The sequence below is a fragment of the Oryctolagus cuniculus genome, chromosome 5 (genome assembly GCF_051225735.1).
Source record: "Oryctolagus cuniculus isolate XC-2025 breed Fujian yellow rabbit chromosome 5, ASM5122573v1, whole genome shotgun sequence".
Lineage (NCBI taxonomy): Eukaryota > Metazoa > Chordata > Mammalia > Lagomorpha > Leporidae > Oryctolagus > Oryctolagus cuniculus.
In genome coordinates, this window is record NC_142871.1 from 40,080,304 (window position 1) to 40,098,255 (window position 17,952).

General features: G+C 38.4%; 1 protein-coding gene across 1 annotated transcript in view; it reads right to left on the reverse strand.

Moving 5' to 3' along the window:
• Positions 1–17,952, reverse strand: part of LAMA2 (laminin subunit alpha 2) — a 705,005-nt gene that overhangs the window by 418,639 nt on the left and 268,414 nt on the right. The window contains exons 8-10 of the mRNA XM_089333528.1: positions 14,291–14,380; positions 12,633–12,750; positions 3,448–3,626 (exon numbers count right to left, since the gene is read on the reverse strand). Coding sequence (XP_089189654.1) covers positions 3,448–3,626; positions 12,633–12,750; positions 14,291–14,380 — 387 coding nt within the window. The remainder of the gene's footprint in view (positions 1–3,447; positions 3,627–12,632; positions 12,751–14,290; positions 14,381–17,952) is intronic.

Sequence of the window (17,952 nt, forward strand, 5' to 3'; positions counted from 1 at the left end):
TTACAAATATCCAGATGGTTCTTGGCAGAAAAAAGATCCCTTACCCTTGCTATCAGTCTTAAAAGTATAATAAATGGGAGCAAGTGTTTAGCTTTGTGGTTAAAACTAAGTGGTTTATACTGACCCAAATCAAGTACCTGTGTTCAATTCCTGGGTCTGGCTCCTGACTTCAACTTCGAGCTAATGTGAACCCTAGGAGGCAGTATTGATGGCTCAAGTAAATGAGTTCCTGCAACAACGTGGGAGTCCCAGAATACTATCTCCTTCCTGGCTTTGGCCTGGCCCAGCCTCAGCTGTTGTGGACATTTGGGCAGTAAACAAGTGGATACGGGCTCTGTTTGTCTATATGCATGTCTTTCAATTTTAAAATTAATATTAACATTTTAAAATAAAATCAAAAGAATAAGGATATATTTTTCAATATTTAATGGATATAATTTGACTAGATAAAATGAAATACTGACAATTATAATGTATCAGAATTGACTCATGAAAAAATGTAATTTATCTAGCCCTATATCTATTAAAAACTCAAAATCATAACAAAGTTTTTTTTTTTTCACAAGGAAAACTAGAGGCCTATATAAACCATATATAGACCACAGGAGAATTCTATGTATCAAACATTTTTAAAAGAATTAATTCCAATCATTTGCAAATTATCTTAGAAAACAGAGGAGTAGGAAACATTTCACAACTCATTTTTGAGATCAATATACTCCAACACAAAATTCTGATAGATATATATCCCTTATGAGAAGATGCAAATACTTCTAAGGAAATCAAATCATCCAATAAAAAGTGATCCTGTTTTTACATGCAAGTGAAGTTTAAACCACAAATGTAAAGCTGGTTTAATTTTAAAAGTAATTTATCAGGGCAAACTGACCCCATTAACAGAATAAAGGAGCAAATCTTTATGTCTACTTTGGTGGATTTAGAAAAGCATTTGGCCAAATTCAATAATCCTTTGTTATAAAAACTCTCAGCAACCTAGCAATAGTAGGAAACTTGCTGAATCTGACTAGGAGCTTTCATAAAAGAAAACTACAGCTTCCATCACACTTCATGGTGAGATACTATGTTTGCCTCTGAGATTGAGAATGAAGTAAAATTGTCAGCTTTCACCAGTTTCACTTAATATTGGCACAAATATTGCAATGGGCAAAGCCTCAGTTTATATTCAAGCAACATGATTATTTATGTGTATACATCTAAAGAATCTAGTTTAAACCTAGTAGAACCAATACATGAAATTTAAATGGATTGAGAGCAAAAATATTCAAAATTAATGGCTTCCAAAAACTGGAAAGGTATTTTTAGAAAGCAATGTTTTACAATAATACCAATTGCCTAAGATTAAACTTAATGAAAACAAGACACTACACTGAAAACACTGCTATTAGTAATTAAAGAACATACAAGTAAAGAAGTATGTTCATTGTTTAAATGACACATTATGATGATATCAGTTACTTCTATATTTGTATATAGATTACAAACAACAGGATTCTAAATGTTAGGGAACCATTCATGGAGAAAGTAACTGTAGTGCCCTTTGAAACAAAGTAACTGTAGCACCATTTTAAAGAAAGTAAGTGCGCAGTAGCACAGCTTGAAAGAAAAGTAGAAAGGCAACCACCCTAGCTGGTAAGATTTGAAAAGGGCGGCCTAACTAGAGGGCCTAACCACAAACTGTCATTGCCATGACTATGGGACCCTGGGAGGTCGGAATGTGGGCAGGGCTAGCCTCTAGAAACTGTATATAAGGGGACCCTCAGATCTGTAAACCAGAGGTTGCTCAGCCTCTTTCCCTGGTCCCTAGTGCCTAGTGCCTGCAGGAGTAGGCTTGTGCGATCTCTCCTAGTGGCCTAGAGTTTCAATAAAATGTGTTTAGCTTGACCTTCCTCAGTCTCCTCGACTCTTCCTTCGTGGTAACCCGGCCAGTTCCCAAAGCGGGGAGATCCTGACACTAAAATTATGTGGAAATGCAAAGAAACTTTTATAGGCAAAACAGTCTTCCAAAGGAAGTATAAAGTTGCTACACTTATATTACCTGAATTCTAGATTTAAGAAAACCAAATCAAGTTGGTGTAGAATTAGCAAAAGGATGGACAAATACGTCCAGGAACCAGAGCCTCCAGAAACTGTTCACTTTATAGGAACAAAAAATTCTCAACAAAAGGCTTTGGTAACATCAGGCTACCAAACAATACTTCACACCACATACACACAAAAATATTTACTTGAGATTGTCCACAGCCCTAAAAATTAAAAAGATGAAGTTTATAAAATAAAACAAGACTTACATTTTCAATCAGACACTTTACAAGAGAAGATTTCGGAGGGTACAATAAGCACTTGAACTGCAAATTAAATCCATCATGATATACCATTTCTCACTCATTAGAATACAATTCTAAAAGATAGTATCAAATACTAGAGATAAAACAGAACAAATAGTGACTATGTAAAGAGTTACTACTAATTAGTCAAATGTTATCAGTTACCTATCATGTCAAATGTTGGCACATATCTATTTGTGAATCATTCTAGGTATTTATTCTTTTTTTAAATCACCACAAAAAGACTTTTATAAAATTGTTTGTAGGAAGTAGCCAAAACTAGAAATGACCCAAATATCTGTCAACAGGAGAATGTATTAACATTTTTTATATGTTCATATAGAGGAATACTTCCAATCAGTTTAAAACAAACCCTGATGCACACAACATGGGTAAATCTTAAAATGTTATGGTAAAAAAAAGTGAAGACACAAATTACTCTATATTGCTTACTTACATTTTTGAGGTTTCCCAAAATGCAAAATTAAATTATACTTTAAAAATGAGAATACTGTTTACTTGGGATGGGGACTGAATGAAATGTGGCACACAGAGCTTTTTTTTTTTCTTTCCCCCTTTTTTTTTTTTTTTGATAGGCAGAGTTAGACAGTGAGAGACACACAGACAGAAAGGTCTTCCTTCTGTTGGTTCACCCCCCCCCAAATGTCTACCATGGCCGGCACTGCGCTGATCCGAAGCCAAGCCAGGAGCTAAGTGCTTCCTCCTGATCTCCCATGCGGGTGCAGGGCCCAAGCACTTGGGCCATCATCCACTACCTTCCTGGGCCACAGCAGAGAGCTGGACTGGAAGAGGAGCAACCAGGACAGAATCCAGTGCCCCAACCGGGACTAAAACCCGGGGTACCGGCACCGCAGGCGGAGGATTAGCCAAGTTAGGTGCAGTGCTGGACAACAGAGCTTTCTGAAGTGAAAGAAATATTTAGTTTTACATCCTCAGAGATTTATATTAATAAGAAACATTCCTAGTCCCCTTTTTGAAGTCCAAACTTTTCAAGGAGCTATCAAAATTACATTGATGTATAATCCATTTTTGTACAAAAAAAGTAAAAATAACACTTAATGAAAGAAAAGGCATACTTTACCCCTTTAGGTCTGAAGAAGCCGTCAACACAGGTTTCACAATTTATACCAGCAGTGTTTTGGGTACAATTAATGCACACACCCCCTCCAATGTACTTTCCATGTATATTTAAACTCAGGTTTCTTCTGGCAACTTCTTCATCATAATAGCATTCCTCAGCTTTTCCATGGCAATTGCATGCTATGTTTAGGGAATAATAATTAGCAATCATTAGTCTCAGGCTTCAGATGCACTTAAAGTGATTTTCTTGGGTCAGGGTTTGGCACAGGGTTAAGATGACATTGAGATGCCCAGGTACCATGGGCTTGGTTCCTGGCCCTAATCCCAATTCCAGGTTCCTGGTGCTGTGATGCTGGGAAGGCAAAAAGCAGGTAATGGCTCAGGTGATTTGCTACCTGTCATCCATAAGCGAGGCCCAGGTTGAGTTCCTGGTCCCCAGATTTACCTTGGTTCTGTTTCAGCATTTTGAGGGTGTGAACTAGTGGTTCACTAGGGAGATCTGTCTCATTCTTTCAAATATACATAAGTAAAAAAAGAATAATGTGTTGTTATGCATACACATGCACAGAGTTATCAGAAAAATATCTGTACATATTGGATGGATTAAAGAGTCACACATGTATATCACACTTGGAAGAATTAAAATATATAAATTAAGCTAAATCATATGAAATTCCTAACGTTTAACTCATTTGGATCTATAAAGGTACAATTTTATAGGGTCCAGCCTATATTTTAATATCAAGATAAATATTTTTATTTGCACTATTATAGATTATACATATTATTTTATTATGCTATTGCATTATAACACTGTATGATTAACAACTAGGAATCAGTAGTAACTAATTACCATATGCAAATCTCAGTCTAAGTACCAATGGTTTAAAAAGAACATGTAGCATGTAAGTCCTTTTACTAATGACATCAATTAAAACTTAGTTTTCCTATGCCAGACTCTGTTCTAAGTGTTAATTTATGATTACTATTTTTTTCCCAGAAACCTTTTATTTAAAGTATAGATACTTCATGCATTTCATAAATACAAATTCAGGAACTTAGTGATTCTTCCCAGCGCCCATCCTGGCACCCAAACTCCCACCCTTCCTCCTCCTCCCTCTCCTATTCCCATTCTTATCTTACTAAGATCTATTTTCAATTAACTTTATACCTTTAAGAATAACCCTATACCAAGTAAGAAGTTCAACAAAAAGTATGAAAAAAGGAGCTGTTTCTCAGCAGTCAAGACAATGGCTGTTCAAAGTCACTGCATCTCAAAGTGTCAATTTCACTTGCGTAATTTATCTTTTAGGTACTCTATTAGTTACCACAGATCAGGGAGAACATATGTTGTTTGTCATTTTGGGACTGGATTATTTCACTAAGTAAACTGTTTTCCAATTGCATCCATTTTGTTGCAAATGACAAGATTTCAGTTTTTTTTTCTACCCCAATGTAGTCCCAGTAGTAGTCCATGTAGTAGTAGTCCATGGTGTACATATGCCATAATTTCTTTATCTAGTCTTCAGTTGATAGTGGGTTGATTCCATATCCTAGCTATTGTGAACTGAGCTGCAATAAACATGGGGTACAAATAACTCTCATATGCTGATTTCATTTCCCTTGTTAAATTCCCAGGAGTAGGATGGCTGGATCATGTGGTAGATCTATATTCAGATTTCTGAGGTATCTCCATACCATCTTCTATAGTGGCTGTGTGAGTTTACATTCCCACCAACAGTGGATTAGGGTACCTTTTCCCCTACTTTCTTGCCAGCATTTATTGTTTGTTGATTTCTGTATGAGAGCCATTCTAACAGGGTGAGATGAAACCTCATTGTGATTATGATTTACATTCCCATGATGGCTAGTGATCCTGAGAATTTTTTCACTTGTCTGTTGGCCATTTAGATTTCCTCTTTTGAAAAGTGCATATTTAAGTATTTTGGCCATTTCTTAACTGGGTTTTTTTTGTTGTTGTTGAGTTTCATAAGCTCTTTATATAGTCCTTGTAAGCTGCATAGCTTGCAAATAATTTCTGCCATTCTGTGGGTTGCCTCTTCACTTTTCTGAGTGTTTCTCTTGCAGTGCAGAAGCTTCTCCATTTGAGGTAATCCCATATGTCCATTTTGGCTTTGATTGCCTTTGTCTTTGGGGTCTTTTCTAAGAACTCTTTGCCTGTGCCAATGTCTTACAGGGTTTCCCCAATGTTCTCTATTAATTGGATGGTATTGCATTGTAGATTTAGGTCTTTTATCCATTTTGAGAGGATTATCATGTAAGGTATAAGGTAGGGGTCTTACTTCATACTTCTGCATGTGGAGACCCACTTTTCCTAGCACCATTTTGTGCTATCCTTCCTCTAGGGATTGGTTTTGGCTCTTTTGTCAAAGATAATTTGGTTATAGATATGTGGGTTGATTTCTGGCATTTCTATTCTGTTCCATTGGCCCACACATCTATTTATGTACCAGTACCAGGCTGTTTTGATTATAACTTCTGTGTAATTTGTCTTGATATCTGGTATTGTGATACCTCTGGCTTTGTTTTTGTTGTATAATATTGCTTTAGATACATGGAGTCTCCTGTGTTTCCATAAGAATTTCAGCATTGTTTTTCCTATATCAGAGATAATGTCTCTGATATGTATTTTGATTGTAATTACATTGAATCTGTAAACTACTTTCAATGATAAGGACAATTTGATATCATTGGTTTTTCCAATCCAAGAACATAGAAGATTTTTCCATTTTTAAATGTCTTCTTCTATTTCTTTCTTTAATGTTTTATAACTCTCATCATAGAGATCTTTGATGCTGTTGGTTGGATTTACTCCAAGGTAGTTTTTTTGACAGCTATTATAAATGGGATTGATCTTAGAAGCTCTCAGCCATGGCACTGTCTGTGTATATAAAGGCTATTGATTTTTGTGTGTTAATTTTATATCCTGTGACCTTACCAAACTCATATTTTATGAGTTCCAATAGTCTCTTAGTGGAGTCTTTTGGATTCCCTATATATAGGACCATGTCATCTACAAATAGGGATAGTTTGACTTGATTTTTTTTCTTGCCTAATGGCTCTGGCTAAAACTTCAGTATTATATTGAATACTATTGGTGAGAGTGGGCATCCCTGTCTGGTTCCCCACCTTAGTGGGAATGCTTCCAGCTTTTCCCCATTCAATAGGATGCTGGCCATGGTTTTGTCATAAATTGTTTTGATTATGTTGAGGAAAGTTTTTCTGTATCCAATTTGCTTAAAGTTCTCATCATGAAAGGATGTTGTACTTTATCAAATGCTTTCTCTGCATCTATTGAGATATAATTACTGAATTTAATCATCAAAATACCTTTATGAATCTGATATTATTGCTGATCTCTTTTAATAATCTTGGGCACAAGGGAATGAAAAGTAAGGTAAAAGGTGACCTAATTAGTACTGGACTCCAAACTCTAAGTCAGGCTCCGAATCTGAATACATAACCTCTGCCACCTTCTACCTTGTGAACAGAGTAAGATATAAGAAAGGTGCTAAATAATCAGGACAAAACAAGAGCTGGTTTGTTTAGTAGCTAACATAATGCTATTTTTCACCAAGAAATGTTTTCTCCACTAATTTGTAGTCTTGTAATGTGAGGAGCTTATTAACTTTACGAAACTCAGTTTCCATATAAAACATGGATAGGCAATAGTAATTACCAGTTAGGGACACTTAAAAGCATCAAGTCACATAATGCATATAAAATCATTAACATACCACCTTATAAATAAGTTCCCAATCAAGTTTGCCTCCTCTTCCTGCCGTTTGTCTTTTTCATGTTACATTATCCGAATTCAAAAAAGTGAAAATCACTTTCCCCAGAAAGGACTGGGTAAGGCTTTGAAATTTATGAATTTATAATTTATTTTATAATGGGAATCAGAAGAAGATATTTATGCAGAGTCTCCTTATCTCAGACGAGTTGAGTCTCTTAACATGCTCTCATATAGATTTTCTTATACATGTGCAGGTGTACCAGAGCATATAGCTCCATCTATGTTTTCTTTCATTCTGCAAAGTGTGGCGGGGGGGAAACTTACACGCTGTTCTGAACTGTGTCATTTTATGAACAGTAAATTGTGGTGTTCTCTCCTTATTAGCATATATAATCCCTAGGGCTACACAGGGTACTACATGAAAGGAGGTATTCGTCAGGTCCCCATTAATGGACAGTTACATTGCTTCCAGGTTTCCCCTTTACAAATAACACTGCACACTTGCTGGGAGGTCAACCAGGAGCGCGAGCATGGGGGCTCTGCTGGTGCACTGCTTGCTATTTATCAGTTGAGTGACTTTGAGGAGAAAATCCAAGTCTTAGTGTCATTTTAGCACTTGTCTCTGATAGCTATTTTGAGAATGTAGAAACACTTAGCAGAATACTAAGTATTCAGTTCCAATAAATAAATCATAGCAGCTATTGTATAATGATAAGAATCATGATAATATGACAGGTACATCTACATGGGTACATCTATAGGCTGATACTCAAAGGACATGGAAAAACTTAAGTTTTAATAATTTGAAAAGTTCCCCTCCACAAATGCTGTGTCAATCACTCTCCTTCCAACAGACACTATAAACTAGTTCCCCAGAGTCTCACCAACATTTTGTATTTTCAACCCCTTTCATACCATACCGGGATTAGTAAGCATTCATGTTTTTGTTGAATGAATGAATGAATGTTTTGATATATGAACAAAAAAACAATGCCACTGTTTCTACTGATACTTCCTTAATCATGATCATCTTTCTATAGGGTTAGAAGTCACTTCTTTTCTCAGAATAACTGTTTTGATTTCATTTTTAAACAAGGTTATTGAATTTTGCTTACTGACATGTGAGATCTCTTAATATAGTAAGGGTACCATCTCCTTGTCATGGTTGTTGCAGATACCTCCCCCAATCTTCTCGCTTTGTCCTCAGAATATAGTACTTTTGTTATACTAATGAAGAGTTTCCAACTTTACTCTAGGAAACATATTTCAAACTTTATTCTGGGAAATACATAGTAAGACACATACACACACATCACTTGGGAATATAAGCAGTTTTGCATCGTTAGGGCAATAACCAAATTATTTTAAAAACCACATTGTAGGAATACATGCAAGAAACATTGAAGATTTTTGCTGCCAGTACAACTGGAAGTAAATATACAGTAATGCCAACTTTTTCTATACTATTCAGAGTTAGTGTTGCCAGAGGTAGCTATAATTACAACCTAATGCAAAACACGGATGCCTGAGCATCGGTCCTTCTGACGCTCCTTGCCGCCAGAACCCTGTGCCTACAATGAGATGCAGACAAGCAGCTGTGCCCTCACAGGACAGGACAGCACTTGCTCACAAAGAATCATCTTTTGTTCCATCATGAGCAACTTGTTGTTTCACAGAATTTCTAAGACAATGGCGTACAACTGTTCTTTAAAGAAAGGCTTAGGAAGCGGAATGAATGTTCTTTGCTCTTCAGAGGTACATCTTGCCTTAAATAAGCCATGCTGATAAAAATCCAAATTAAACTCAGATGAATTAGAAGGAGATTATCCACTTTATAGAAGGATTTGTTATGTCACTAAAGAATTTTTCTGAATATTAAGGTGATCCGAAAATGATTCAACTTAGAAATTTTTTCATCTAAGCTTTTAGGAATGCATGCCTTACCAAAATCACATTGCTTAAGGCTTCACAGCTAAGATCCAATTTTAAATTTCTGTGTCCCTTAAATGTTCACTTTTTCAATTTTTGAATATCACCTGCCCCCTTAGCTACAAAGAAAGAAAAACTTGCTTCATGATCAGAGTAGAGTATATATAATTGTAGGTAGAAAGCTTTGCCATGTATACTTCTGTTGCTAACAGGTAGAGCTCTTCTTTTATGTTCAAACACAGATTTTCAAGTGAACAGTGCTAAAGGATTTTGCATCCCCACTTAACAGTATGTAATTACAACTGCATGATGTAACACCTTCAAATGTTGTTCCCACTTGTGATTGCTGATTTTCCACAAGCAAAAGTGTTTTAACTAAAATTTAAAGAAATTTGAGGACAAATATCCTTAGGTGGCATGCCATCCCAAATTGTGCTTTGGAATAAATGTTTCTCCCTTTAGGAGAAGCTGTGAAGAATATGAAGGATTAGCTAGATTGGAGCTGGGAGTAGTTGTAGCAAACAAATGCTGGGTCCCTGGTGGTCCCAGCAGTGGTGGGTCTTAATCCAGAGATGGCCCTTGCCTGCAGACAGGTCCTAGTAATGATTTATATTCGATATATAAACCAACTTCCACAAAGAAGAGATGTGATATTTGTGTTTCTGGATCTGGTTTATTTCACTTAGCATAATGACCTCCAGTTTGGAGGGAGATCTCTCAGCGTCTTTCCAAGCAGGTCATCACAAACCAAACAGCAAACAATATATGTGCAGAAAATGAAAGCCCTGAAGACACAGCCAGCAGGTGCCGCATCTTAAACTGAAAATATATTTTGTAGTTGTCCATATTTGCCATGTTTTATGAATAAAGTATGTTATAATGAAATAGCTTTAAAGACCTATTATTATCATAATAAATATGTTATCTTACTTTGCTTATCAATGAATATATAGGGTTGCTATTGGTTTAACATATATACATCTAGCCTGTTTTAGAGCCCATATAAATGTCATGAACTGAAATAAAATGTGCTTAGAAAAGATTCTCTAAAATGTTTATCTGAGGGTCTGGTGTTGTGGTGTAGAGTGTTAAGCTTCTGCCCATGATGTGACATTTCATATAGGCACTGGTTCGTGTCCTGTCTGCTCCACTTTTTTTCTTTTTTTTTTTTTTGGACAGGCAGAGTTAGACAGTGAGAGAGAGAGACAGAGAGAAAGGTCTTCCTTCTGTTGGTTCACCCCCTAAATGGCTGCTACGGCCGGTGCACTGCGCCGATCCGAAGCAAGGAGCCAGGTCTCCCATGGGGTGCAGGGCCCAAGCACTTGGGCCATCCTCCACTACCCTCCTGGGCCACAGCGGAGAGCTGGACTGGAAGAGGAGCAACCGAGACAGAACCAGGCCCCAAACAGGACTAGAACCCGGAGTACCGGCACCACAGGAGGAGGATTAGCCTAGTGAGCTGCGGTGCCAGCTTGTCTGCTCCACTTCTGATGCAGCTACCTACTACTGGCCTGGCAAAGAACATGATCAGAGCATGGCCCAACTGCTTGGGCCTTTGCACCCACATAAGAGACATGGATGAAGCTTCTGTCTCTTGGCTTTGGTCTGGTCAGTCCTGGTCATTAGGGCCATTTGGGAACTGAACCAAGGGATGGATGGTCTTGCACTCTGTTTCTCCCTCTAACTCCTTCAAAATAAATAAATATGGTATTTTTAAAAATAAAAATAATGTTTTAATATTTGAATCCAGTTGAACTGGCTTTATATTAGTTTGAATTTACAGTGTGTCAGAAATCTGAGGTCTGTACTGGGCCTGAGAAATTTCCAGAAGGACATGTTCCTCACCTGTCCCAGTTGGCAATAATCTGCGGAAGGGCATCCTGTACACCTCTTAGGCATTTCCCTTCTGAAAAACGAGACAGTGGGAATGCCTTTAAAGTGATATTAAACCTTACATGAGTGCTGTTTAATATTGACACATTATGGCCGGCGCCACGGCTCAATAGGCTAATCCTCCACCTAGCGGCGCCGGCACACCGGGTTCTAGTCCCGGTCGGGGCGCCGGATTCTGTCCCGGTTGCCCCCCTTCCAGGCCAGCTGTCTGCTATGGCCCGGGAGTGCAGTAGAGGATGACCCAAGTGCTTGGGCCCTGCACCCCATGGGAGACCAGGATAAGTACCTGGCTCCTGCCTTCGGATCAGCACGGTGCACCGGCTGCAGCGCGCCAGCCGCAGTGGCCATTGGAGGGTGAACTAACGGCAAAAGGAAGAGCTTTCTCTCTGTCTGTCTACTCTGCCTGTAAAATAAATAAATAAATAAATAAATAAAAATTGACACATTGCATAATCAGTCATTTTGCTGTTTTTCAATGTTGGCTTTTATTCTTGATGGTCACTCTTCAATAAGTGCTATAGGATGGTTTATGTTCATGATTGTTTCTGATGCCACTTTTAATACTGGCAGCTTTCTACTGCTGATATTAATGAGAATCCATATATTTAAAATATCAATACCTACTATTAAGATAAATGTTCACTGTCACAAACTTAATCTTGTGTTCTCAATCTCTTGTGCCCTTTGTAGCTATGGTCCTAAACACCACTCTTAAAAGTGTAACTAATGAGTCCTAGCACGTTTTTTTTTTTCAGGTAATAAACTGACTATAATGGGTATAATCTCTCACTCTGCTTTTTCTCCATTCATTAGATGATGGTTATTAAAAGGCTATTTCTTAGGAAAGGAACGCAGAGCATGGGGTTGCAAAGAAAGCAGTTAGATGGAGCTGGAGCTATTCACATGTTTCAAAACCATTTTATAGATATATATTTGTAGAAACCTTGTCTCTGGTATTTTTTTTAACATTTTTTTACATTTCTATTAATCTATACTTCCTTTACACTAATTGCATCAGGTTCACCCTGAGGACATCAAATGCACACCATGCTTTACCTGATTCTTATAATCCTCACACAATGGTGAATTCATAGGTATTTGGTAAACATGTGCCCAATTCAAAAAACAAAAAGAGGCTGGTGTTGTGACTCATTGGGTTAAGCTGCCACTTGCCACACTGGCGATCTGCACCTGAGCTGCTCTGCTTCAGATCCAGCTCCCTGCTAATGCACCTGGTAAGGGTGTGGAATAGGACTCTAGTGCCTGGGTCCCTGTAACCCATGCGCAAGACCAGGTGGCTCCAGCCTGGCCCAGCCCCAGTTGTTGTTGTTGTCATATGGAAAGTGAATCAGTGGATGGAAGATTTATCTCTCTCTTGCTCTTACATTCTCTCCTTCCCTCCCCCCACAACCCTCTTCTACTCTTAAAAAATAAAGTAACTAAACCTTAAATGCCAAGCCACTAAGCAAGGTAAAGAATTCACCAGCCTTACCTTGGATAACACACATAAATCAGAAATCTAGACTTCCCTAAAATACCCCATGTTGATGCTAGCAGAGTCCCGGGACAGAAAGGAGGACACACCTGTTGGCTTTTCAAGAACCTACCTTCACACTCGGTTCTCGTCAGAAAAGTGCCCGCTCTCCAAGGCTTCTGATGGAATCCTGGACAGCACTGATCACAGCTGTCACCACATGTGTTATGCTCACACTCACAGCGAGATTTCTATTCAGAAAGGAGGAGAACGCACACGTTAGCATTCTTTGGAATGAAACCGTAGTATGAAAAAGAGAAGATACTTCTAGTCCAGATATTAAATGCAAACCAACTGTCAGCCTGGGGAGGAAGCAGTGCCAGAAATGGAGCAGGTACATTAGTAAGTACCAACACAGGGAGGTAAGGGCTGGTTCTGGAATCCCTGGGTTTCTGTTTGGTAGCAATCAGGGAGGCCCATTAGAAGTGGTCCTGAAGGCTGAATTCTCTTTTCTGAGGCCTGGGAGTTGCAGGATTTTCAGGTCAGATGTATCTATTTTATGGCTTCCCTCAAAGTGCTGGTAACATTTTTTGATCTTGGTAAAGAAGATAGAGGTAATTCCTAGGAATCTATGTATGAGCACAGGGTGAACAGAAATCTAACAGAGGTAGGCATTTGGCTGCCCACTTAAGCCTGCATCCCTTATCAGAGTGGCTAGCTTTGATACCCGCCTCTGGCTTCTGAATCCAACTTCTGCTAATGCAAACCCTTCTACTTATGTTGGAGACCTGGACTGGATTCCAAGTTTTGGCATTGGCCTTCTGAGTACTATGAGCATTTGGGGAAGGATCAGTGGATTGGGCCCACACTCTCATCATCTCTTGCTCTATTGCGTTTCTCTCTCTCTTTCTCTAACACATTTTAAAAGAAACACTGCCCCATCAGTAAGTATGCCTGAGAGATAGCACTCACATCATGCAGAAATCAACACCACCACTTGAGTCAGAAAACTATCCCAGGGTATTTGAGTCTTCCTAGGAGACAACACTATAATCTATTAGTTAGGCGGTTAGTTTTGAGTGTCATGCTACTTATTGAAGGAAAAGAAAAACCCACGGCCCTATCTACATTCACTGGTTTTACTATTCAGTTGAGTTCTTATATATACAGTAAAGAGTTTTATTTTAAATTATAATTTTTAAGAAAGGAAACCGATGCTCATTCATCCTCTTCAGGGTATGTTCACTTAATACATTGTCTTCAGTGAAACACTGCATCCAAAAACATGCCAGCAGCTTCTGGTCTGGCACTTTCAATGCTCTTCATTCTCTCTTCTAGGCTACTTTTGTCACCCTTGTCCTACCTCCACGTCTTGTTCCATGGTCATTTATAATTTTACATCCACTCACATTTTTCTTTGTGTGCATTTTTTTTTTTTTTGATTAAGCATTGTAAAGGAAATGGCCAGGTTGACTGATGACAGGCATCCTTGAAGGCTAAATCGTACTGCAAGCTGTCATCACTAGAGAGATTTCAAAACAGATAGACCCGTTTGGAGTCTTTTTTGGGGGAAAAAAAAAAAACTAATCTGTTTTCTGATACTGTGATTGCTGACTTCAGAGTCCATCATCCCAACCGCCGGCTCTATTTCACCCTGGCACAGCTTTGTGTTGCACTAACTAAGAGGGGACCCGGCAGCCATCCGCAGCAAACCCGGTCAGCAAAGCCTCTCATAAAGCGTTTCACAGTTCAGAGCTTCATTTTGCCAAGGCATTCTATAAATATACCTACATTTGTCGCTGGATCAAGTGGACAAGCCCTGGCATGACCATAGCAGATGCACATCCCTCCGACTGAGATATCCTTGACCGAGTAGTAATACTGCAAAAAGCAATCCAGAGAGAAATCCTGTTAGGAGGACTGCAAGTGAAAGTAACGAAAGGAGACATTCATTCAGTTACAAACTTTATCTTCCGCTTTTATCCTCAGTTTGAAGCACTTGTGTTTCTGGAGGACAAGAAGGCACAATGAGTGGACATAGGAACTCCCAGCATTGTCATCAGGGCCCCAAACACAATGTGTCTAGTTTGTGAGCTGGGCAGATGAGACATTTCTTTCCCACAGATAGTACAAAGTTCATGCTGGAGAACCTGTTGCTTAGAATTTTTTACTTGAGATAAGGTCAATTCTTTGTGGAAGTTGTTTTGTTTCTTGAAACAAAATATCTTGTGATAATAGAATCCTAAGAATTCACGAATCCTATGCAGACTGTTTGACTTGATGAATTCAGCAAAAAAGAACAAATTTGGGGGAGATCATGTCAATAATAACATGCTTCTTGCACATAATTATAAAGGAATAACAACTGAGTTGGATGTACAGAACACTTTTTCTTATTATCATGTTAAAATGTTCATACAATTGCCTTCACACCTGAAGTTCATTTAGGGCTCAATGCCTAATTATTTTCATCTATTCAGCTACTTTTAAAATTATTTATAAAACTGGAATGTTTTTAAAATTTTAATAAAAACTTATGACATTTTATAATTGGCATAGAATTTTATGTTCTCACATGAAATCCAAATGATTCTTTCAATATGAGATAGTTCTATCATTTTAATTATACACATGAAAAAAAAAATACCAGATTCAGCAAGAACACATAGATGAAGACAAATTTGAGTACCCTGACTACAAACAACACTTTTCTCCACTTTTTTGATTTCTTCCTTTTGTGTTTATGTTATTTACATAGAATGTCTTTAAAATATTTTTGCTACAACATCTTATTTGATAAACCTAGACCTTGATCCAATAGAAATTGCTGGAAGTTTGAATAATATAAAAATCCCCCTTCATTTATTTTTTTTTACTTAATAATATAGATACAAACAGGGATATTTGCTCAGAAAGCTGATACAGTAGTATTTGTAGATGCTCTTAAAACTGGAAAATCTATTTTAAATATAAATGTATAATGCTTTGCTTACGAGTCATAAAGAGCTGAAATTCAATATCCTATTTTTATATATTTAAATTTACATGCAGTGTTTATTGGACTTCAGTGCTTTCAAAAACTTATTTATCTATTGACTTCTACTGCACTATTTTAAAGGCTCTTGTACAATGCAGTTATAAATAATAGATGTACTCCCCAAACCCCACTATGCCTCCTGCAAAAGATGATAAAAGGAACACTAATTTATTTTCATTGATTTTTCCCCCTGATAGATGTACTGTCAGGAAAGAATAAATTTCAGTTCAGTATTATTCAGTCTTCCTTGGTGTATATTTTTAAGTCTTGCCAAAATTAGAATTAAAAGTGATTTTTCTAAAAAACAAGTGAAGAATCTCAATCCTGCTATAAAATAATGATTACTTCTGCATGTGACAGTTTATAATATGTTGAATTTAGGACAAGGTAAAAATTTCTCTAGTTTGGAAAATACAGGGCACTAAAACATCTGCCGTATGTTGTATGGGGATAATTAAAACTTCAAGTTATTTTGTGATGGCAGAGAGGTTCGGTGTGAGGAAGTTAAATAACAAGGAGAGAAAGCATGTGAAGAATATTCAGGAACTATGAACACTTAGCTCAGTGGATCAGCAATTCGGCAAGTGGTAGCAGTGGTCTGACCTTAGTGGGATCACTCTATAACTAGTGCTTTGTCCTACAAGGTGAGTTTAGCCACACAATCCTCTTCCTTACCTATATCTCTTCTCACACAATAGTTGCTCTGCTAGTGTTGCTTTTCGTTATGGGTTTATGACTGAATTGACTCCCTTGGTAACAATGTCTTCGTTGTGCAGTAGCATGTAAGGGAGTGGTATACAGGAGGAAGTACAGTTATTCAAAGCAATCTGGGTTGATTACCTATGCCATAATCTCAGCAATCCCAGTTAACAGTGGAATACAGTATTTCTATGAGCTCCTGTGTTCAAAGACATGCTGAAAGGTCAAACCATCTTTGACCTTTTTATTTTTTAACATTATTTCTAAAGATAAAAAGGAAACAATATGAAGAATCATAGTAGTCTTTTTTTAACTATGGCTTGTGATTAATGAAGCATAAAAACAGACTATACAGTTAGACAAAATGACCTACAGACAAATAACACTGACATAGCCTGGGAACGTTACAGCATTATGGATTCTCTGTAATGCTCTAGATAGAATATATCAGAATCTACCTTTCCACAAGGTCAGGAGCTGATGATACACACATTAAAGAGTGTGTGTGTGTGTGTGTGTCTGTGTATATGCATCCAGAGTCATATAAAATGTCCATTTCAGGGATAGGTATTGTAGTACAGTGGGTTAAGCCACAGCTGGGAACAAACACAACCCATCTCAGAGTGTCAGCTTGAGTACCAGCTCCTACACATCTGATTCAGGTTTCCATCCAAGGGAGGTTACAGAAGATGCCTCAAGTACTCGGGCCCCTTCCACCCAAATGGTAGATTCAAATAGACTTCCAGGCTCCTGGCTCAGGCTTGCACCAGCCTTGGCTCTTGTAGGCATTTGGGGACTGAACTAGCAGATTGAAGATCTTTTATTTTTGCTCTCCTTATCTCTCCATCACTGCAATACCCCCAACAAGGGCTCCCAGTGACTAGTAGGGAGGAAGCACCATGTTAAAAGGCAAGTACAGCCTGCTGTTGTCTACACATGTGTGAGTAGGACATTTTATCTAAGGAATAAATTTGTGGTTCCCAATGACTTTGAGTCTGGCCTGGAGGGCTGGCAGGGAGTGGGGCACCCATTTAAGCCCAAGGTGCTCCATCCTCTCTACCACACAGGTGCTTGTATTCCAACTGCCAAGACAGCACACCAACAGGCAGCTGGCTCTGAGAATATTTCAGCTCTCTCTGTGGATGGAGTGGTGAGGGATATAGGTGGATCCCCTGTACCCCATGATAGTGGGAGCCCTACATGCTATGATTCTGGAGATTCTGTGACTACATGACAGGGCATGGAGTATAGCTAAGTCTATGGAAATTCATGGTGCCTGGCTTTAGAAGCTCAGAATTCCCTGAGTGCCTGGAGTGGATCTTTCCACAGGAGTCTGTGCTCACACTGAGGACCACATAGATCCTTTGTGTGGTTCTTACAAATGCGTGAGTGGGGTGTGTAGCCACGGTGGCCTGCCCTGGGTGTTAATCACCTTGGGAGATTGGAACTGAGGTATAATTACAACAAATGTGATCGTGTCTTCCCCACTGCTGACAACAGAGATCTACCATGCCCAATGTGAGAGTCAAGTATCTGGCACAATGCCTAACCACTGACAGGAGCTCCCTGGTCTTGCCCAGCACCTAAGGAAAAGGTAAAATCCATTAGAGGAGAAAATCAACCAGTGGTTCCACATATGCCTAACAATAAAAGCAGAAACATGAGAAAAGTAAAACAAAGAAGACAATATGACTCCCCCAAAGGAATACAATAACAC